Raw genomic sequence first — 15,898 nt, forward strand, 5'->3', positions numbered from 1 at the left:
TGTTGTTTTTATCACGCTTCACACTGCTTTATTTCACCGCTGTGATGTCATCAGCCAGCATCATCAGGAGGTAGAGAAACCACGGCAACCGTCACAACAGAGCCATCATGAAAGCCCACTGATCGGTCCTGATCAGTTCTGATTGATCCTGTTTGGTCCTGGAGGCTCTTCAGGCTCCACAGTTCAGGAAAATAGAAATACAAAATATAGATCCCATATATTCATAAATACAGACTTCAGATTTAAACCTGGATCTGGAGACGTTCAGTTTGTCTTTAGACCAGAGGGTCCAACATGAGGCCCGTGGACCAAAAGCGGTCCTCCAGAGGGTCCAACATGAGGCCCGTGGACCAAAAGCGGTCCTCCAGAGGGTCCAACATGAGGCCCGTGGACCAAAAGCGGTCCTCCAGAGGGTCCAACATGAGGCCCGTGGACCAAAAGCGGTCCTCCAGAGGGTCCAACATGAGGCCCGCGGTCCTCCAGAGGGTCCAACATGAGGCCCGTGGACCAAAAGCGGTCCTCCAGAGGGTCCAACATGAGGCCCGCGGACCAAAAGCGGTCCTCCAGAGGGTCCAACATGTGGCCCGCGGACCAAAAGCGGTCCTCCAGAGGGTCCAACATGTGGCCCGCGGACCAAAAGCGGTCCTCCAGAGGGTCCAACATGAGGCCCGTGGACCAAAAGCGGTCCTCCAGAGGGTCCAACATGAGGCCCGCGGACCAAAAGCGGTCCTCCAGAGGGTCCAACATGAGGCCCGTGGACCAAAAGCGGTCCTCCAGAGGGTCCAACATGAGGCCCGCGGACCAAAAGCGGTCCTCCAGAGGGTCCAACATGTGGCCCGCGGACCAAAAGCGGTCCTCCAGAGGGTCCAACATGTGGCCCGCGGACCAAAAGCGGTCCTCCAGAGGGTCCAACATGAGGCCCGTGGACCAAAAGCGGTCCTCCAGAGGGTCCAACATGAGGCCCGCGGACCAAAAGCGGTCCTCCAGAGGGTCCAACATGAGGCCCGTGGACCAAAAGCGGTCCTCCAGAGGGTCCAACATGAGGCCCGCGGACCAAAAGCGGTCCTCCAGAGGGTCCAACATGAGGCCCGTGGACCAAAAGCGGTCCTCCAGAGGGTCCAACATGAGGCCCGCGGACCAAAAGCGGTCCTCCAGAGGGTCCAACATGAGGCCCGTGGTCCAAAAATGGTCCTCCAGAGGGTCCAACATGAGGCCCGCGGACCAAAAGCGGTCCTCCAGAGGGTCCAACATGAGGCCCGCGGACCAAAAGCGGTCCTCCAGAGGGTCCAACATGAGGCCCGCGGACCAAAAGCGGTCCTCCAGAGGGTCCAACATGAGGCCCGCGGACCAAAAGCGGTCCTCCAGAGGGTCCAACATGAGGCCCGCGGACCAAAAGCGGTCCTCCAGAGGGTCCAACATGAGGCCCGCGGACCAAAAGCGGTCCTCCAGAGGGTCCAACATGAGGCCCGTGGACCAAAAGCGGTCCTCCAGAGGGTCCAACATGAGGCCCGCGGACCAAAAGCGGTCCTCCAGAGGGTCCAACATGAGGCCCGTGGACCAAAAGTGGTCCTCCAGAGGGTCCAATCCGGCCCTCAAAGTGTAAAAATTCCAAAGAAGACATTAACTGCAGATTGTAAATTAGTAAAACTATAAATTTAAAATCATTTCTAGACCATGACAAGTTGTTTGGATCAGAAAGTAAAATACTAGATTGTTCTTTGTTCTTTTGTCGTTTTGTGCCTCATTTTTGTAATATTTTGTGTTGTCTTTGTTGTTTTTTGACTTACTTTTATCATTTTGTGTAGCATTTTTGTCGTTTTGTGTATTTTTGTCTCGTTTGTATCCTTTTTTTTTGTCAGTTGTTCAGGTTGTTCCTGATGTTTGGTAAAAAGATAATTCCTTAAATGTGAACATTAGGAACCATCAGGAGTTGTGGTTATTTAGAGGTCATCATGTTCTGGTTTTACTGGTTCTACTGGTCCGGTCTGGAGGTCTGCATGTGGTCCTGGCCTGGACCCGGTGGACCCCCTGGTCTAGACATACTCCTTCAGCGGCAGGCTGTTGGAGGTGATGGGTTTGGGCGGGTCCGGAGCCGTGGCCGGTGAGTTGGCGAAGCTCCGTCCGATGTAGCCCCGTCGGTATCGTCCTCCTCGCTCCATCAGAGGACAGGTGCTGCTCAGGACGGCGCCGCTGATCATCAGGATGACGGCGGCGGCCCAGCCCAGGTAGATGGCCTGGCCCAGCTCCCGTTTGTGCATCAGCGGCACGTTGGGGTTGTAGAAGTCCTGGACCACGGTGTTGGCGGTCCAGGAGACGGGGATGAGGACGCAGAGCCCCGTCAGGATGAAGAGGACGCCGCCCGACAGCGCGATGCCAGCTTTGGCCCGCCGGTCGTCTCCAGCGCAGGTGGTGCACTTCATCCCACAGCAGGAGACGGTGCAGGACAGCCAGCCCATGAAGATGGACAGACACATGAGGGCCCGGGCCGCCTGGATGTCCGGCGGCAGCGCCAGCATGGAGTCGTAGGTCTTACACTGCATGTGGCCCGTGGTCTGGTACACGCAGTTCATCCAGATGCCCTCCCACTTGATCTCCGATGTCAGGATGTTGCTGCCGATGAACGCCGACACCTTCCACTGGGGCAGCGCCGTCACCGCGATGGCCATGATCCAGCCGGTGACGGCGCAGGTGAAGCTGATCAGCTGCATCCCTGTGTTCACCATGGCGATGCCTGGTCCTGGTCCTGGTCCTGGTCCTGGTCTGTAGAGTCTCTGGAGTCCGTCTGAGTCTTAAGGTCGCTGCCCTGCTGTCACTGGATCAGCTGCCATGGTCCCTCCTTCCTCCAAAACATCTGTAGGAGCTCCAACTCTTCCCTGTTCACCCCCAGTCGCTGATTATTGATTATTGATCAGCTGATCAGTGGATGAGGAACACGAGGGTCTCTGGGAGGTTTCCAGGTTCCTTTCTGGAGCTTGTTTGAGCTCCAGTCTGAGGATCTGCTGCTGCTCTGGTTTCTGTCGGTGTTTTATTTCTCAGTGACCCGGTAGAACCCGACACCAGCGTCTCCGGTCACAGCAGAACCGCGGCTTTGACGCCAAACACAAGAACGCTGCAGCTTTTTACCCTCAGCAGACGGCGGCTCTTCATCAGAGGAGCTTTAATCTGCAGCTGAAGGGTCTCCTAGTGGACCTTCAGCTGGTCCTCAGAGCCGGGTGGTGAGGTGGTTTGTGGGTAAATGGAGCGCTGCTTCTCCTCCGTCCATCTGCAGCTGCTGTGCGACCTGCAGAGAGAAACGCTGAATAAAGAGCAGCAGGCGGAGCGACGGATGGAGGGATGGACCAGGACAAAGACGACAGGAGGCCGGGACAGAAGAGCTTCACCTGCTGACACAAATCAGCTCTCCTGTTTTGTTTCAGCCACAAAGAGCCTCATACTTTCCTTTATTCAACCATTACGGAGCTTCAAAAGCTGAAGAGCAGCAGAGGAATGAACAGAACGCAGGTTTAAAGGTTTTACAGCAGAAAAGACTGAATTTAACTTGAACTAAACAGAACTAAGATCACATGAGAAGAGGGAAAATAATAAAGACCACAAACACATCCAGACACGCCTTTAACACTAAATAAATCTGTAAACTAAAAAATCTGTGAATAAAAATAAAATCTGGTGGCCAGAAAACAAAAAATGCTGTTATAAAAATGGTAAAAATAGCAGCAAATACACAATAAATATAGAACAATAACTACATATTACAGGATGATTGTTTCTATAATGTTATTTAGATTAATAAATAGGATTTCATAAATATAAATGATAAATGGGATGTTTTATTGTCATCATGTTGGCATTCAGTTGATTTATTCTAAATTTATGATTAATTTTTCAGCAGTAAAGTGGAACCTGATCTGAGAGCAGAACCTTCTCAGATTCTCTGATGAATTGAACATGGAGGCGTCCAGGTCTCCGCTTCGGGTTTCTTTCTTCTGTGGCCTCCGGTCGCCACGGTAACGGTGTCCACGGTGTCCATGGCAACCGGCAGAGGAAACACAAAGGAGGAACAGCAGCGATGGAAAAACAGACACAAGACTGAAAACACAAGAAATATTTAATATCTTCTATAATTATCGACACCTGATTTAGTTGATCTTTAACCACATAAACCTGAAGGTTTAATTATAGATTTAATTATGGGAGTGTTCAGAGCCTCTGATGGGATGTTTTTTTTTTCTGCAGCTGAAGGTTTGACCTCTTAACTGGAGGCTCCAAGAGGCAGAAACTATGAATATTTATATAGAGAACAAAATGGAATTAGCTCCTAATATCACACAATTCTACAAACATAAACTCATTTATTACAAAGTACAGGAGAAAAAATCATGAAAAATCAAACACAGAACCAATAAATCCATCTACAATATCCCGAGAACACCTCATATTTTAACAGAGAAAGAAGTTCAGAAATCAGCATTTAATGTCTTTAATTAACCAACAACTGAAATCCTGGATTTTAGATTTATTTGTGCTTCTGTTTATTTTCTGTCTGTTCAATATTCATATATTTATTTAGAATTAATTCTTAAATAATTTGGAATTAATTTGACATTAATTTTTTTAATTAATTTTGAAAAATAACTAATTTATATATTTTTTTGTATTTCATGTACAACTACATATTGCTAGTGGGATGATTAAATTAGCAAAAATAAATAAATGTTCAGATATTTGTTATTTGAATAAAATCTGGTCTATTATTTATCATTTTATAATCTTACATTTTCTATGATTATAATGGTTTAAATACTGATAACTGAAAAGTAAAAATTCATGTTGGTTTTAAAAAAGAGATCAAATATAACTATGATTAAAAATAAATAAAAATAAAATAACCCAAACCCTAACCCTGTAATGTTAAATTTCTCCTTTGTGAGATTAATAAAGTCTATCTTAATAAGAAGATAAAATCTGATGAAAGATTCGAGCTATTCACATATTTTCTAGTATTTGATTAAATTCATTTAATGTCGTTTGGGCTCAGAGTTGCAGCTTTTTGTTTTATAGTAAAAAATAAATTCAGATTTAAACCAGAACTATGAGATCAGCAGGACGACGTCTGGACGGGTTAAACTGGTTAAAATGGGAGGAAACAGTCAATCAGGGATCAAATATTTTTCTATCATTAATGTTCTCAGTAACCTGTGATCAGGTGAAGAACGCCACCTAGTGACTGAACGATGAACAGAAGGACTTCTGCTCTTTCACCACACAATGGAGGTTTGATTTTTACTTTTTATTTTGTTTAGACTATGAGACACTTAATGAGCAGATTCAGGATTTTATTTATTTATATATATATATTTATTTTATATATTTCCATCATGAACCAACATGAATGAAAAAAACAATTAAACATTTCCTGATTTCCAGACAAATTTCAGGACATTTGACTGTAAAAAAAAACACTTTTTTCAATCAGTTAAAATATTATTTTACAGATATTTGCCTTTATTTGAAACACGAATTCTGAAAATGGATTCATCTTTAACTATTTTACAGATTTTTTTTAAAATTATAATCAAATAAAAATTAATCCCCATGAAGAATGAAAACTAAATAACATCAGAACTCTGCATTTTACAAACAGTAATCAGCTTCTTTCTAAAGTTTTACTGCGTTTAAATCAGCTAAAATATTTCATAGATGTCTGCAGAAGATATTTTACGTTCTTCTAGTTTCTCCTTCAGGAGTCTGATTGTATTTTAGAAACTGGCAGACAAACTTTTCTTCATAAGAAAAACTACATAAACGCATCATAAAAACTAAATTGATCTAATTTTATCTAACTCTAACCCCAATCCATTATTTAATTAGCTGTCTGTGTTTTATTCTTCTTATGGTTTAGTCTGATCCATGGAACTGCTGTTATTCTGTGTTTAATTATGTTAAAGGTCTGAAACTTGGTCCAGAGGGAATATTTCATGGAAAACTATCGTCTAAATATTTAACTTTAGAGCACAGAGATGAGATTTAATGAGAGGAATATAAAAGAGGAGAAAACGCAGCTTCGTTTTAGGCATAAAATACCAATTTATTACTTTGCACATTAACACAAGAATTCCCTGCAGGCTAAAAAAAAATAAATGTATTGAACATATCACATAATAGCAATAACAGCGAGTGAATGGCGGTCTGCTGAGGGCGGAGCCTCAACGAGCCCCGCAGCCAATCAGAAAGGTTCCTCCGTTCTGTGGTTCTATTGCTATGAGACGATCACACAGTCCAGAGAGCAAAGGAAGGAACAGAACCAGAGCGAAAACAACAGAAACAGAACCGAGGAGGAAGGAACTGAAAACACGACGAAACACAGAATTACAAATCCGTCGAGAGAACGAGATATCAAAGCGAGAGGAATCCAAAATAATTCATGCTCTCTGTCTATCGGGGCTCAAACAGTTAAGGATCTTTTTTAGTCGACTTTAAAAAAAGGTTAAAAAGAGGTAATCCTGCTCCGTCGTCACCACGGCGACCGCCTCCACCCGGGGGAGCGCCAAAAGGAGTTGCCGTGGAAACGGGAGGGCGGCCGCGGGTACATAAACCAGGAAACGAGGAGACGGAAACGGACGCTCGCTACGGAAACCGACCGGCCAGGAGGCGGCGAAGGCGTCGCTCTTTAACGGGTCCAATGTTTGAACAAAGTACCTCGTTTGGATTCGAACTCGACGCTAAAGAACGACTCCGCCGCCGCCGAACACCGAACACGACCTCCACATCACCGGCGTAGGAATAAAATACATCTGAGAGACCGACAACATATTGCTAGCCTAAAACAGTCCCACTAAAATCCATAAACATTTACCCGAAAGAAAAAAGTGTTTATATTTTCTCATAATAAATATGATTCCAAAAAGTTTTTTTAAACTTTTATTTTGAAAGGACAATACTCCGGCATGCAGGCGAGCAAAGTCTACGAGAAAGAAAATCTACGCTACTATTCCACCAAATGCACATTCCCACTGATTGATACGAGCAAATAAAATGAACCGAAAAAGTACGAGATTAAAACAAAAAACAAAAAAGTACGGACGCACAACAACGAGCACAATGAGAAGAATTATAGCTTCGCTGATCCACATTTTAGGAAAAACGGGGTTGATATTGCTCGTCGGATTAAATATTCGCCGCGTGGATGCTGAATCAAAGAGCCCGCTCGGCTCGGTAGAACTAGTGCACGTTTTTAAAAAGCTGATCTTTATACTAAGTATTGCATGCAGTGCCTGGACACGCCCCCTGCCACGCCCACCGCCTGGCCGACGCCCACGCCATCCACAGGAAGGCGCTCGAACTCATTCATAGTAAACCTGCTGCTTTACGGGTGGTTTATTACAAAAGGGTTCGTCTGCTGAGCGGCCCCGCCCTGAGGAGGCGTGCACGCCGACTTTAACCCCGCCCCTTCCTCTCCAGCAGGGGGTCCGACCGTAACCCCGCCCCTTCCTCTCCAGCAGGGGGTCCGAGGGCAGTGCTGATGCTTATTGTCAATTCAATCCAGTGTTAAAAACGCATAAAAATATGAAACAAACGCCGTTAAATAGTAAGATGGGTATACTTCAATACACACAGAGAGTAATAGAAACCGTTTTTTAAAAAGTCTAAAAATTCAACTCATTGCCTATCGCAAACCGCTTTTTACTTTTTCTTAAAAACAAACCCCTCAATCCGATCTTGATCGCACTTCCTGATTGTCCGATCGAAAACAAACCGAGCGGTGGCGGGTTTGAGGCTCCGAGTGGCGCCTGGTTGGATCAAACCTTACGCAGATGATGTCGGATTGTACGTTTCTAATATGGATCATGAAAAGTTTGACTATTTCACATTTGTGGTTTGTTTTTTCACAGACGATGGCGAATGACACAGTTAGAGGAAAAACAATAATAAATGAAGTCTTTCAGAAGCGTTTTCCATTTGTTCTTTTGTAAATAAGTTGAAAATAACGAGCCAAAGAGGGAAAGACTCGGAACACTGCGATAACCTTATCAACGCAGCAGCTTTTTCCCTCTAAAAACTCGTTAACGGACAAAACGACTACATTCTTCAGCTGAGAAACACAAAGAGGATCGGAGCTTTTAGAAGTTCTGGTCGTGTTTTTTCTGATTATTTTCATCTTAGTTACAAAAGAACAAATGGAAAAACGCTTCTCTGACCGGATCCAACATGATTATCGGAGGCATTTCTCTAGGAGAGTTGTGTCTTTCAGCCACATCGGTGAAAGAAAACCATCAGATGTGAGATAACATGAACAATATTAGAAACGTATAATACATCATCATCTGCATAACGGTTGATCCAACTGGACGCTACACGACGCCACCGCTGCCGTTCGCCAGGATGCTACAAATAAAACCTCCGAACGCTCGAACCTGCAGCTCAACAACCGAACCTAATCCCAAACTAGTAACTAGAATAAAACCGGCTTCTGCTGCCGAACCGTAAAATTTCATCACAATAGCAACAACATTGACAACAACGACAACAACAACATCGATGGTAAACTACTAGATCCTAAACGCTTTCTTTTGTTTTTTTGTTTTCTTTTTTTAAAGATAACCACAAAACATCTTATATTAAACTTTTACAAATCTGATCCGTCGATTCGTATGTATAAATGCATAAAGGTAAAGAGAGATCGAGAGTGCCCTCTGTTGCTTGCCTAGCGTCCCGGGTCAGTGCAATGAATTGGCCAAATATTAGCAAAAAAACCAAAAAAACAAACAACAAAAAAAGAAAACACTACGTCGGTTTCCGGCCCTTGAAACTATTTTTTTAAAAAAGAAGAAATGTCCAGCAGTGTCGTCCATATAATCTTTCATATAATCAGGTCCAAAGGAAATTAAGATCGCTGATAAAACTGTGATTAATGCCTTCGGCCGGCCGGACCACGGGTACAGCTACTGCTACACTCAGACCTGGACTCACTCCACTGACTCAAACGCAGCAGATTAGTGGATTTTCCTCATAATCCGACACGTTTCAGGCGACAAAGCGATCCAGGGCTGCTAGAAAATACCCACACTGGCCTGTCGGGCCTGTTCTTAGTCATATGTCTCAAAGTTGCTCTATAGATGTAAATATATGCTTATATGTACTGTACGTGTGAATATAAAAACAACAAATCTGAGGCATTTACAGCAGTTATCTCCATGATTTTCCCTTTACAATTCAGTGGCCTGCCATGAAACACACACACACACACATGCACACACACACTCACACAGCAGTACATGTATATACAGAGATCACACACACACGTCGCTAAGATGGGAGGAAAGTCGCAATGGGCATGGACACCCAGGTCACCTCGCTTGTAAAAGACCGAAAAAGGAGAAAAAGTTAAAACACACGTTCATAAAAAGGAAAAATATATATATATATGTATATATATCATTCTGAAAAGGTCAACTCCCCTCCGTCTCTAAGAGTCCCTCCCCACCACCCGATAAACCCCAGACCTTGTGACAGATTTAGCCCGATGGGCGTTGAGGTAAAAGTAGATAAGAGTCCTGCTTAGCTGAGAGCTGGAGCTCAGTGTATCACAAACACCACATTCAGAGAGGAAAAAACAAAAACAAACGCTAAAACAATGGCTCAACTCGTGTGTGTGGTTTGTTTTTGTTTTTTCAGGATTTCTTTCTTGAATTTTTTTTTCTTTTTTTCCTGTGCAGCAGAAACCATGGCGGCTTCGCAGTGCTGGATTTGCTGGTTGAAGACGGCGGCTCGGCCGGGAACGCTGGCTGGAGGTGGTTCCATGAAGGGAAGCTGGTTTTACCCCAACCGTCGGCTGGTTTTACCCCAACCGTCGGCTGGTTTTACCCCAACCGTCGGCTGGTTTTACCCCAACCGTCGGCTGGTTTTACCCCAACCGTCGGCTGGTTTTCTTCCCTCAACGAGCCGCTTTGGTGCAGATTCAGAAGAGAAAGAGAAAGACTACGAGGAGAGAGAGATGAGGAGAAAGAAAAGGGGAAACAGGAAGTGGATCCACAGGTGGAGCTCAGGCGAAGTACATGGTGTGCTGGGTGTCATAGTGGATCTGAACCGCCTTCGCCAGCGCCTGGGGGTCCCGGCCGTTACTCTGGCCCGAAACATGGCTGCCTTCAGCGCTGGAACACAGAGAAAAGACAGGTTTAGTTTGGTTTACAGGAAATACGTACACTAAAATAACCTACTAATCCGTCCATCCATCATCATCCATCCATCTTCTTTCTCTTATCTGGTGTCGGGTCGTGGAGGCAGCAGATGAAGCAGGTCATTCCAGACGTTCCTCCCCCCAGCAACACTTCTAGCTCTTCCTGAAGGATCCCGAAGTGTTCCCAGGCCAGATGAGATAAATAATCCCTCCGGGTTCTGGGTCTACCTCGGGGTCTCCTCCCAGGAGGACGTGTTCAGAAAACCTACAGGAAGTCTCCCTGGAGGATCTGAATCAGATGTCCAAACCACCTCCACTGGTTCCTTCAGAGGTGAAGGATCAGCAGCTCTACTCCGAGCTCCCTCCAGATGTCTGATCTTCTCCTCCTATCTCTAAGGCTGAACCCAGACACCCTACAGAGGAAGCTCATTTCAGATGCTTGTATCCATGATCTCATTCTTTGGTTCTCCACTCAGAGCTCATGACCATAGGTGAGGGTTGGAACGTAGATGGATGGTAAACTGAGATCTTCTCCTTGATGGTTTGATACAACGCCTTCTTTACTGCTGATGCTGCACCAATCCTCCTGTCCATCTCTAGCTCCATTTTCCATCACTTATGAACAAGATCCAGAGATACTTGAACTCAACCCAGAGGGAGCAATCCACTGATTTCCATCAGAGAACAATGACATCAGAATTGGAGGTTCTGATCCACATCTCCACCGCTTCACACTCGACTGCAAACTCCTCCAGTGTTGCTGAAGGTCTGAGGAACCAACAGAACCACATCATCTGCAAAAACCAGACACCCTGAGGTCCTCAAACCAGACACCCTCCTCACCCCGGCTGATCCTTAGATCCATGAAGACCACAAACAGGATCAGAGACAAGGGACAGTCCTGGAGGAGTCCAACACCCACTGGAAACCAGTCTGACTTTGTGCTGAGTATGAGGACACAGCTCTTGCTTTGGTTGTTCAGGGACAGAACGTCTCGTATCACAGAGCCTGGTACCCCATACTCCCTCAGTACGCCCATAGAGGTCCTCAGGGACACAGTTATAGACCTTCCTCAAATCCACAGAACACACATAGATTGGCAGGTCCAGCTCCCATGACCCCCTCAGCAGACTAAAGATCTGATCCACCATTCCACGACCAGGACAGAATCCACATTGTTCCTCCTGAATCTGAGGTTCTTCAATCAGTCAGTCTCCCTTCCAGCACCCTAGAATAAACTTTCCCAGGGAGGCTGAGAAGTGTGATACCTCGGTAGATGGAACTCACTCTCTGGTCCTCCTCCTTGAAGACAAGAACCACCACCCCGGTCTGCCACTCCACAGGTACCGTACCTGATGTCCATGAGACACTGTAGAGCCGTGTCAGCCAAGACAGTCCAACAATGTCCAGAGCCTTCAGCATCTCATGGAGGATCTCATCCACACCTGGAGCCACTAAGGAGCTTCTTAACTACCTCAGTGACCTCTGCCATGGATATGGATGAAGATCCTGAAGAGTCTTCAAGCTCTGCCTCCTCCACAGAGGACATGTTTACCAGGTTCAGGAGTTCCTCAAAGTTCTCTTTCCACCGTCCAACAATGTCCCCAGTACAGGTCAAGAGTTCTCCATCCGACTGTACACAGCCTGGTCAAAGTCCTGCCTCCTCTTCCTGAGGCGTCCAACGGTTTGCCAGAACTTCAACCAAAAGTCCTTCTCCATAGCCTCTGAACTCCTCCCACACCAGAGTTTTAGCTTCCACATCTGCTGCAGCTGCAGACCTTTAGACCGACCGGTTCCTGTCAGCTGCTTCAGGAGACTTTCGAGCTAACTAGTCCCTAAAGACCTCCTTCTTCGGCCTGACAGCTTCCCTCACTGCTGGTGTCCATCAGCATTTTTTTGTTGCCGAGATAGGCACCAGTGACCTTTTGGCTCCACCAGAAGCATTTTAAACCTCCGTCTCATTAGATTTCATTAAAATGACCTGGACGAGAGCAGCGCCGCCTCACCTGTCGTGGTCTTTGTCCACCAGGTGGTACCGGGCTCTGAAGGCCACCAGCCGGGCGTAGTAGGCCGGCGCCGGGATGGACACTGAGCGCGTGCAGCGGACGTAGGTGTGGCACAGCTGGTAGGTGAGGAGCTGCAGCTCATCGGCCGTGAAACAGTTATCATCCCACAGGACGTGGTAGTGGGAGGGACGGCTGGTTCCCTGAGGGGAGGAAGAGATAAATACATCACCTGGTGACACAAAACAACCTTCACTCACTCTATCCATTTTACGTCACTGTGCCACTGCAACCACATGGCGTTTGTTTTCTTTTTTCCATAAGATGCGGTTTCCTGCATCCTCTGGGCTCAGTCCGGAGAGCTTGAGGTCCTGCCTCAGAACCTTACACCAGGTCCTGATAATCTGATAATCTTCATCTGATAATTACACAACTCCTACCAGGTTAAACTGCACTGCAGGAAGTACATTTTAGGTGGAATAACCCTAAAATGAGTCACTAAAGGTTGAACTTATTAGAAAGCACTATTTAGACAGAACAAACTTTGACAAACCATAATAACCTAGAAAACAAAGTAGAATTTTGGGTGGAAAAAATCTTAAAAGTCACTTTTTTTTTTTTTAGTATTAAAGTACTGTTTGGGTAAAATATCCAGTTAATATCCAGATGGGCATAAAGTTGCATTTTGGAAAGAATAAACCTTTAAACCCATAACTTTCTGGTTAAAAGGTGCTATTTGGGTGGAATACATTTTTAAAACCATCACTTGCCAGTTGGAAAATAGTATTTGGGAAAAATAAACCTTTAATTATCTGGACAGCAGGTAATATTTTGGATGGAATAAATCTTTAAAACCACAACTTATTAGTCAGAAAATACTATTTGGTTGAAATAAACCTTTAGAAACCGCAAGTACTTGGACAGGAAGTAGTATTTTGGGAGAAATCAACCTTTACAACCATAATTAGTTAGTCAGAAAGTACCGTTTGGATGGAATATACCATTAGAAACTGAAAGTAGCTGGTCTGAAATTTGTACTTTGGGCTGAATAAACCTTTATAAACAGTTACTTGTTGGTCAGAAAGTACCATTTGGATGAAATAAACCTTTAGAAACTGTGCGTACTTGGCAGAAAGTAGGATTTTGGGTAGAATAAACCTTTAATACCATAACTCATTCTTCAGAAAATACCTTTCACCTTTAAACTAGAAGCACGTGGACAGCAGGTAGAATTTTGTATGGAATAAGTCTTTAGAAACTGTAAGCACTTGGACAGGACTTAGTATTTTGGGAAGAACAAACCATTAAAATCATAATTTTTTAGTTAAAAAGAATTGTCTGGATGGAATATACCATCAAAACCAGAAGTACGTGGACAAAAAGTTGAATTTTAGGTGAAATTTGGGTATATTTTAGCTTTAATATTGAGCGGAAATGTTCAAAATGAGCTAAAAATCTTCTGGTACTCGATGTACAAAGCTGATTTTGTAGTGAATATGACGTGTTTGTGACTTAAAATATCTGTAATAGCGTACTAAAAATATTAACAGTCAGTTGTTTTAACAACTAAACCACTATTCATTGATATTGTTTATTGTAATTGCACTTTTACTTGACATTATTTGAGATTTGCATCCATAAATACAACCATTATTTAGTGTTTTATTGGCAGTAAATGTGCCTATTAGCTGCACAAAGCTGCAGCAGAGACAGATTTCTCACCACGCTGTGAACTAACTACAGCTAAAGGAGAGTTTTAGGGAACTCACCTGAATCCCAGCGTGGCTGCACAGGTAGAAGTCGAACTCGGACGGGTGAGTGATGGTGCTGTCCACCGTGGTGCCGGCTGGAACGTTACCGCTCTTCCCAACCTGAAACCAGCCGGAGTATCATCAGCATTGGACCATGAAAACCAACAGAAGCAGCAATTATAAAAGACAGAACTCCTCCCGACCCTCTCAGCTTTATCGGAGCAGAACAGACGGGTGTGGTGACGCTTCTGGACCACGATGTAGGTGATTCCTGGCCGGTAGTCCTCCTCCAGACTGATGCAGGCCTTCCTGATGGCAATCAGCTCCGGCCACGCCACCTGAAGCACAGCAAACACGTCAGGAAATGTTTCAATAAAACGTTTAAAGAACGCCTAAACTCCTCCATTTATCAGAGCAGGACACTAAAAACCAGCATAACTGTTGGATTTTTAACTTTCAACTGTGTTACGTGAGGTTGGTGAAGAAAAAAATCTGAACATTTTATCTGCAGAGACCAAATACACCGTTTAATATTTTATGTGGTCCTTTTGTGTCACTTTGTGGTCTTTTTGTGTCTCTTTATAGTTGTTTTGTGTATCTTTGGAGTCACTTAATGTCTATCCGGAGTTGTTATGTGTTTCTTTGCTGTTGTGTGTCTCTTTGCGGTCGTTTTGCATGTCTTTGTGGTAGTTTTACGACAGAAATAAGACTTCCAGCCTCTCACCTGTTTCATCTGTCCCTCGGAGACGCCGCCTCGATAGTAAATGATTCGTGTTGGCTTGAAGCGAGTCGACTTGTAGAACTGGATGAGCAGCTCTCGGACCATGTTGGTCAGATCCTGGATGACCTCCTGACTGAAGAGCTGCTCCTAAAGACACAAAACACATCAGATTAAGAGTTTAGGAACAGAGAAATGCAGTTAAACTCAGTAAAATCTGCTTTTAACCCACACGTCTGTAAATCTGAGTCTAAAACTGACTCAGTTATTGGGAAATACAGTCCAAGTTAAGTTTAAGTCCCCAAAGTTTTGACTGGTAATGTATATGTAGCCCTGTGACAGACTGTTACCTGTCCAGGTGAACCTATAATAGACTGCTACCTGTCCAGGTGAACCTATAATAGACTGTTACCTGTCCAGGTGAACCTATGACTGACTGCTACCTGTCCAGGTGAACCTATGACTGACTGCTACCTGTCCAGGTGAACCTATGACTGACTGCTACCTGTCCAGGTGAACCTATGACTGACTGCTACCTGTCCAGGTGAACCTATGACTGACTGCTACCTGTCCAGGTGAACCTATAATAGACTGCTACCTGTCCAGGTGAACCTATGACTGACTGCTACCTGTCCAGGTGAACCTATAATAGACTGCTACCTGTCCAGGTGAACCTATGACTGACTGCTACCTGTCCAGGTGAACCTATAATAGACTGCTACCTGTCCAGGTGAACCTATAATAGACTGCTACCTGTCCAGGTGAACCTATAATAGACTGCTACCTGTCCAGGTGAACCTATGACTGACTGTTACCTGTCCAGGTGAACCTATAATAGACTGCTACCTGTCCAGGTGAACCTATGACTGACTGTTACCTGTCCAGGTGAACCTATAATAGACTGCTACCTGTCCAGGTGAACCTATGACTGACTGTTACCTGTCCAGGTGAACCTATAATAGACTGCTACCTGTCCAGGTGAACCTATGATAGACTGCTACCTGTCCAGGTGAACCTATAATAGACTGCTACCTGTCCAGGTGAACCTATAATAGACTGTTACCTGTCCAGGTGAACCTATAATAGACTGCTACCTGTCCAGGTGATCCTATGATAGACTGCTATCTGTCCAGGTGAACCTATAATAGACTGTTACCTGTCCAGGTGATCCTATGATAGACTGCTACCTGTCCAGGTGAACCTATAATAGACCGTCACCTGTCCAGGTGAACCTATGACTGACTGCTACCTG

The 15,898-nt window shown here is 44.9% G+C and overlaps 2 protein-coding genes across 2 annotated transcripts in view; both read right to left on the bottom strand.

The window, feature by feature from the left end:
• Positions 1–2: 2 nt before the first annotated feature.
• Positions 3–3,254, bottom strand: cldn35 (claudin 35). Its single transcript, XM_051955919.1, has one exon. It carries the CDS (start codon positions 2,721–2,723, stop codon positions 2,034–2,036), a length of 690 nt encoding a protein of 229 aa, XP_051811879.1. The 5' UTR covers positions 2,724–3,254; the 3' UTR covers positions 3–2,033.
• Positions 3,255–6,060: 2,806 nt separating this feature from the next.
• The window catches only part of ago4 (argonaute RISC component 4), a 40,315-nt gene continuing 30,477 nt past the window's right edge, over positions 6,061–15,898 (bottom strand). Inside the window, 5 exon segments of the mRNA XM_051955921.1 lie at positions 6,061–10,148; positions 12,181–12,380; positions 13,947–14,048; positions 14,132–14,266; positions 14,653–14,796. Of these exon segments, the coding sequence (XP_051811881.1) occupies positions 10,040–10,148; positions 12,181–12,380; positions 13,947–14,048; positions 14,132–14,266; positions 14,653–14,796 (690 nt within the window). The 3' untranslated portion in view covers positions 6,061–10,039.

This window comes from Acanthochromis polyacanthus, chromosome 11, assembly GCF_021347895.1.
Source record: "Acanthochromis polyacanthus isolate Apoly-LR-REF ecotype Palm Island chromosome 11, KAUST_Apoly_ChrSc, whole genome shotgun sequence".
Taxonomy (NCBI): Eukaryota; Metazoa; Chordata; class Actinopteri; family Pomacentridae; genus Acanthochromis; species Acanthochromis polyacanthus.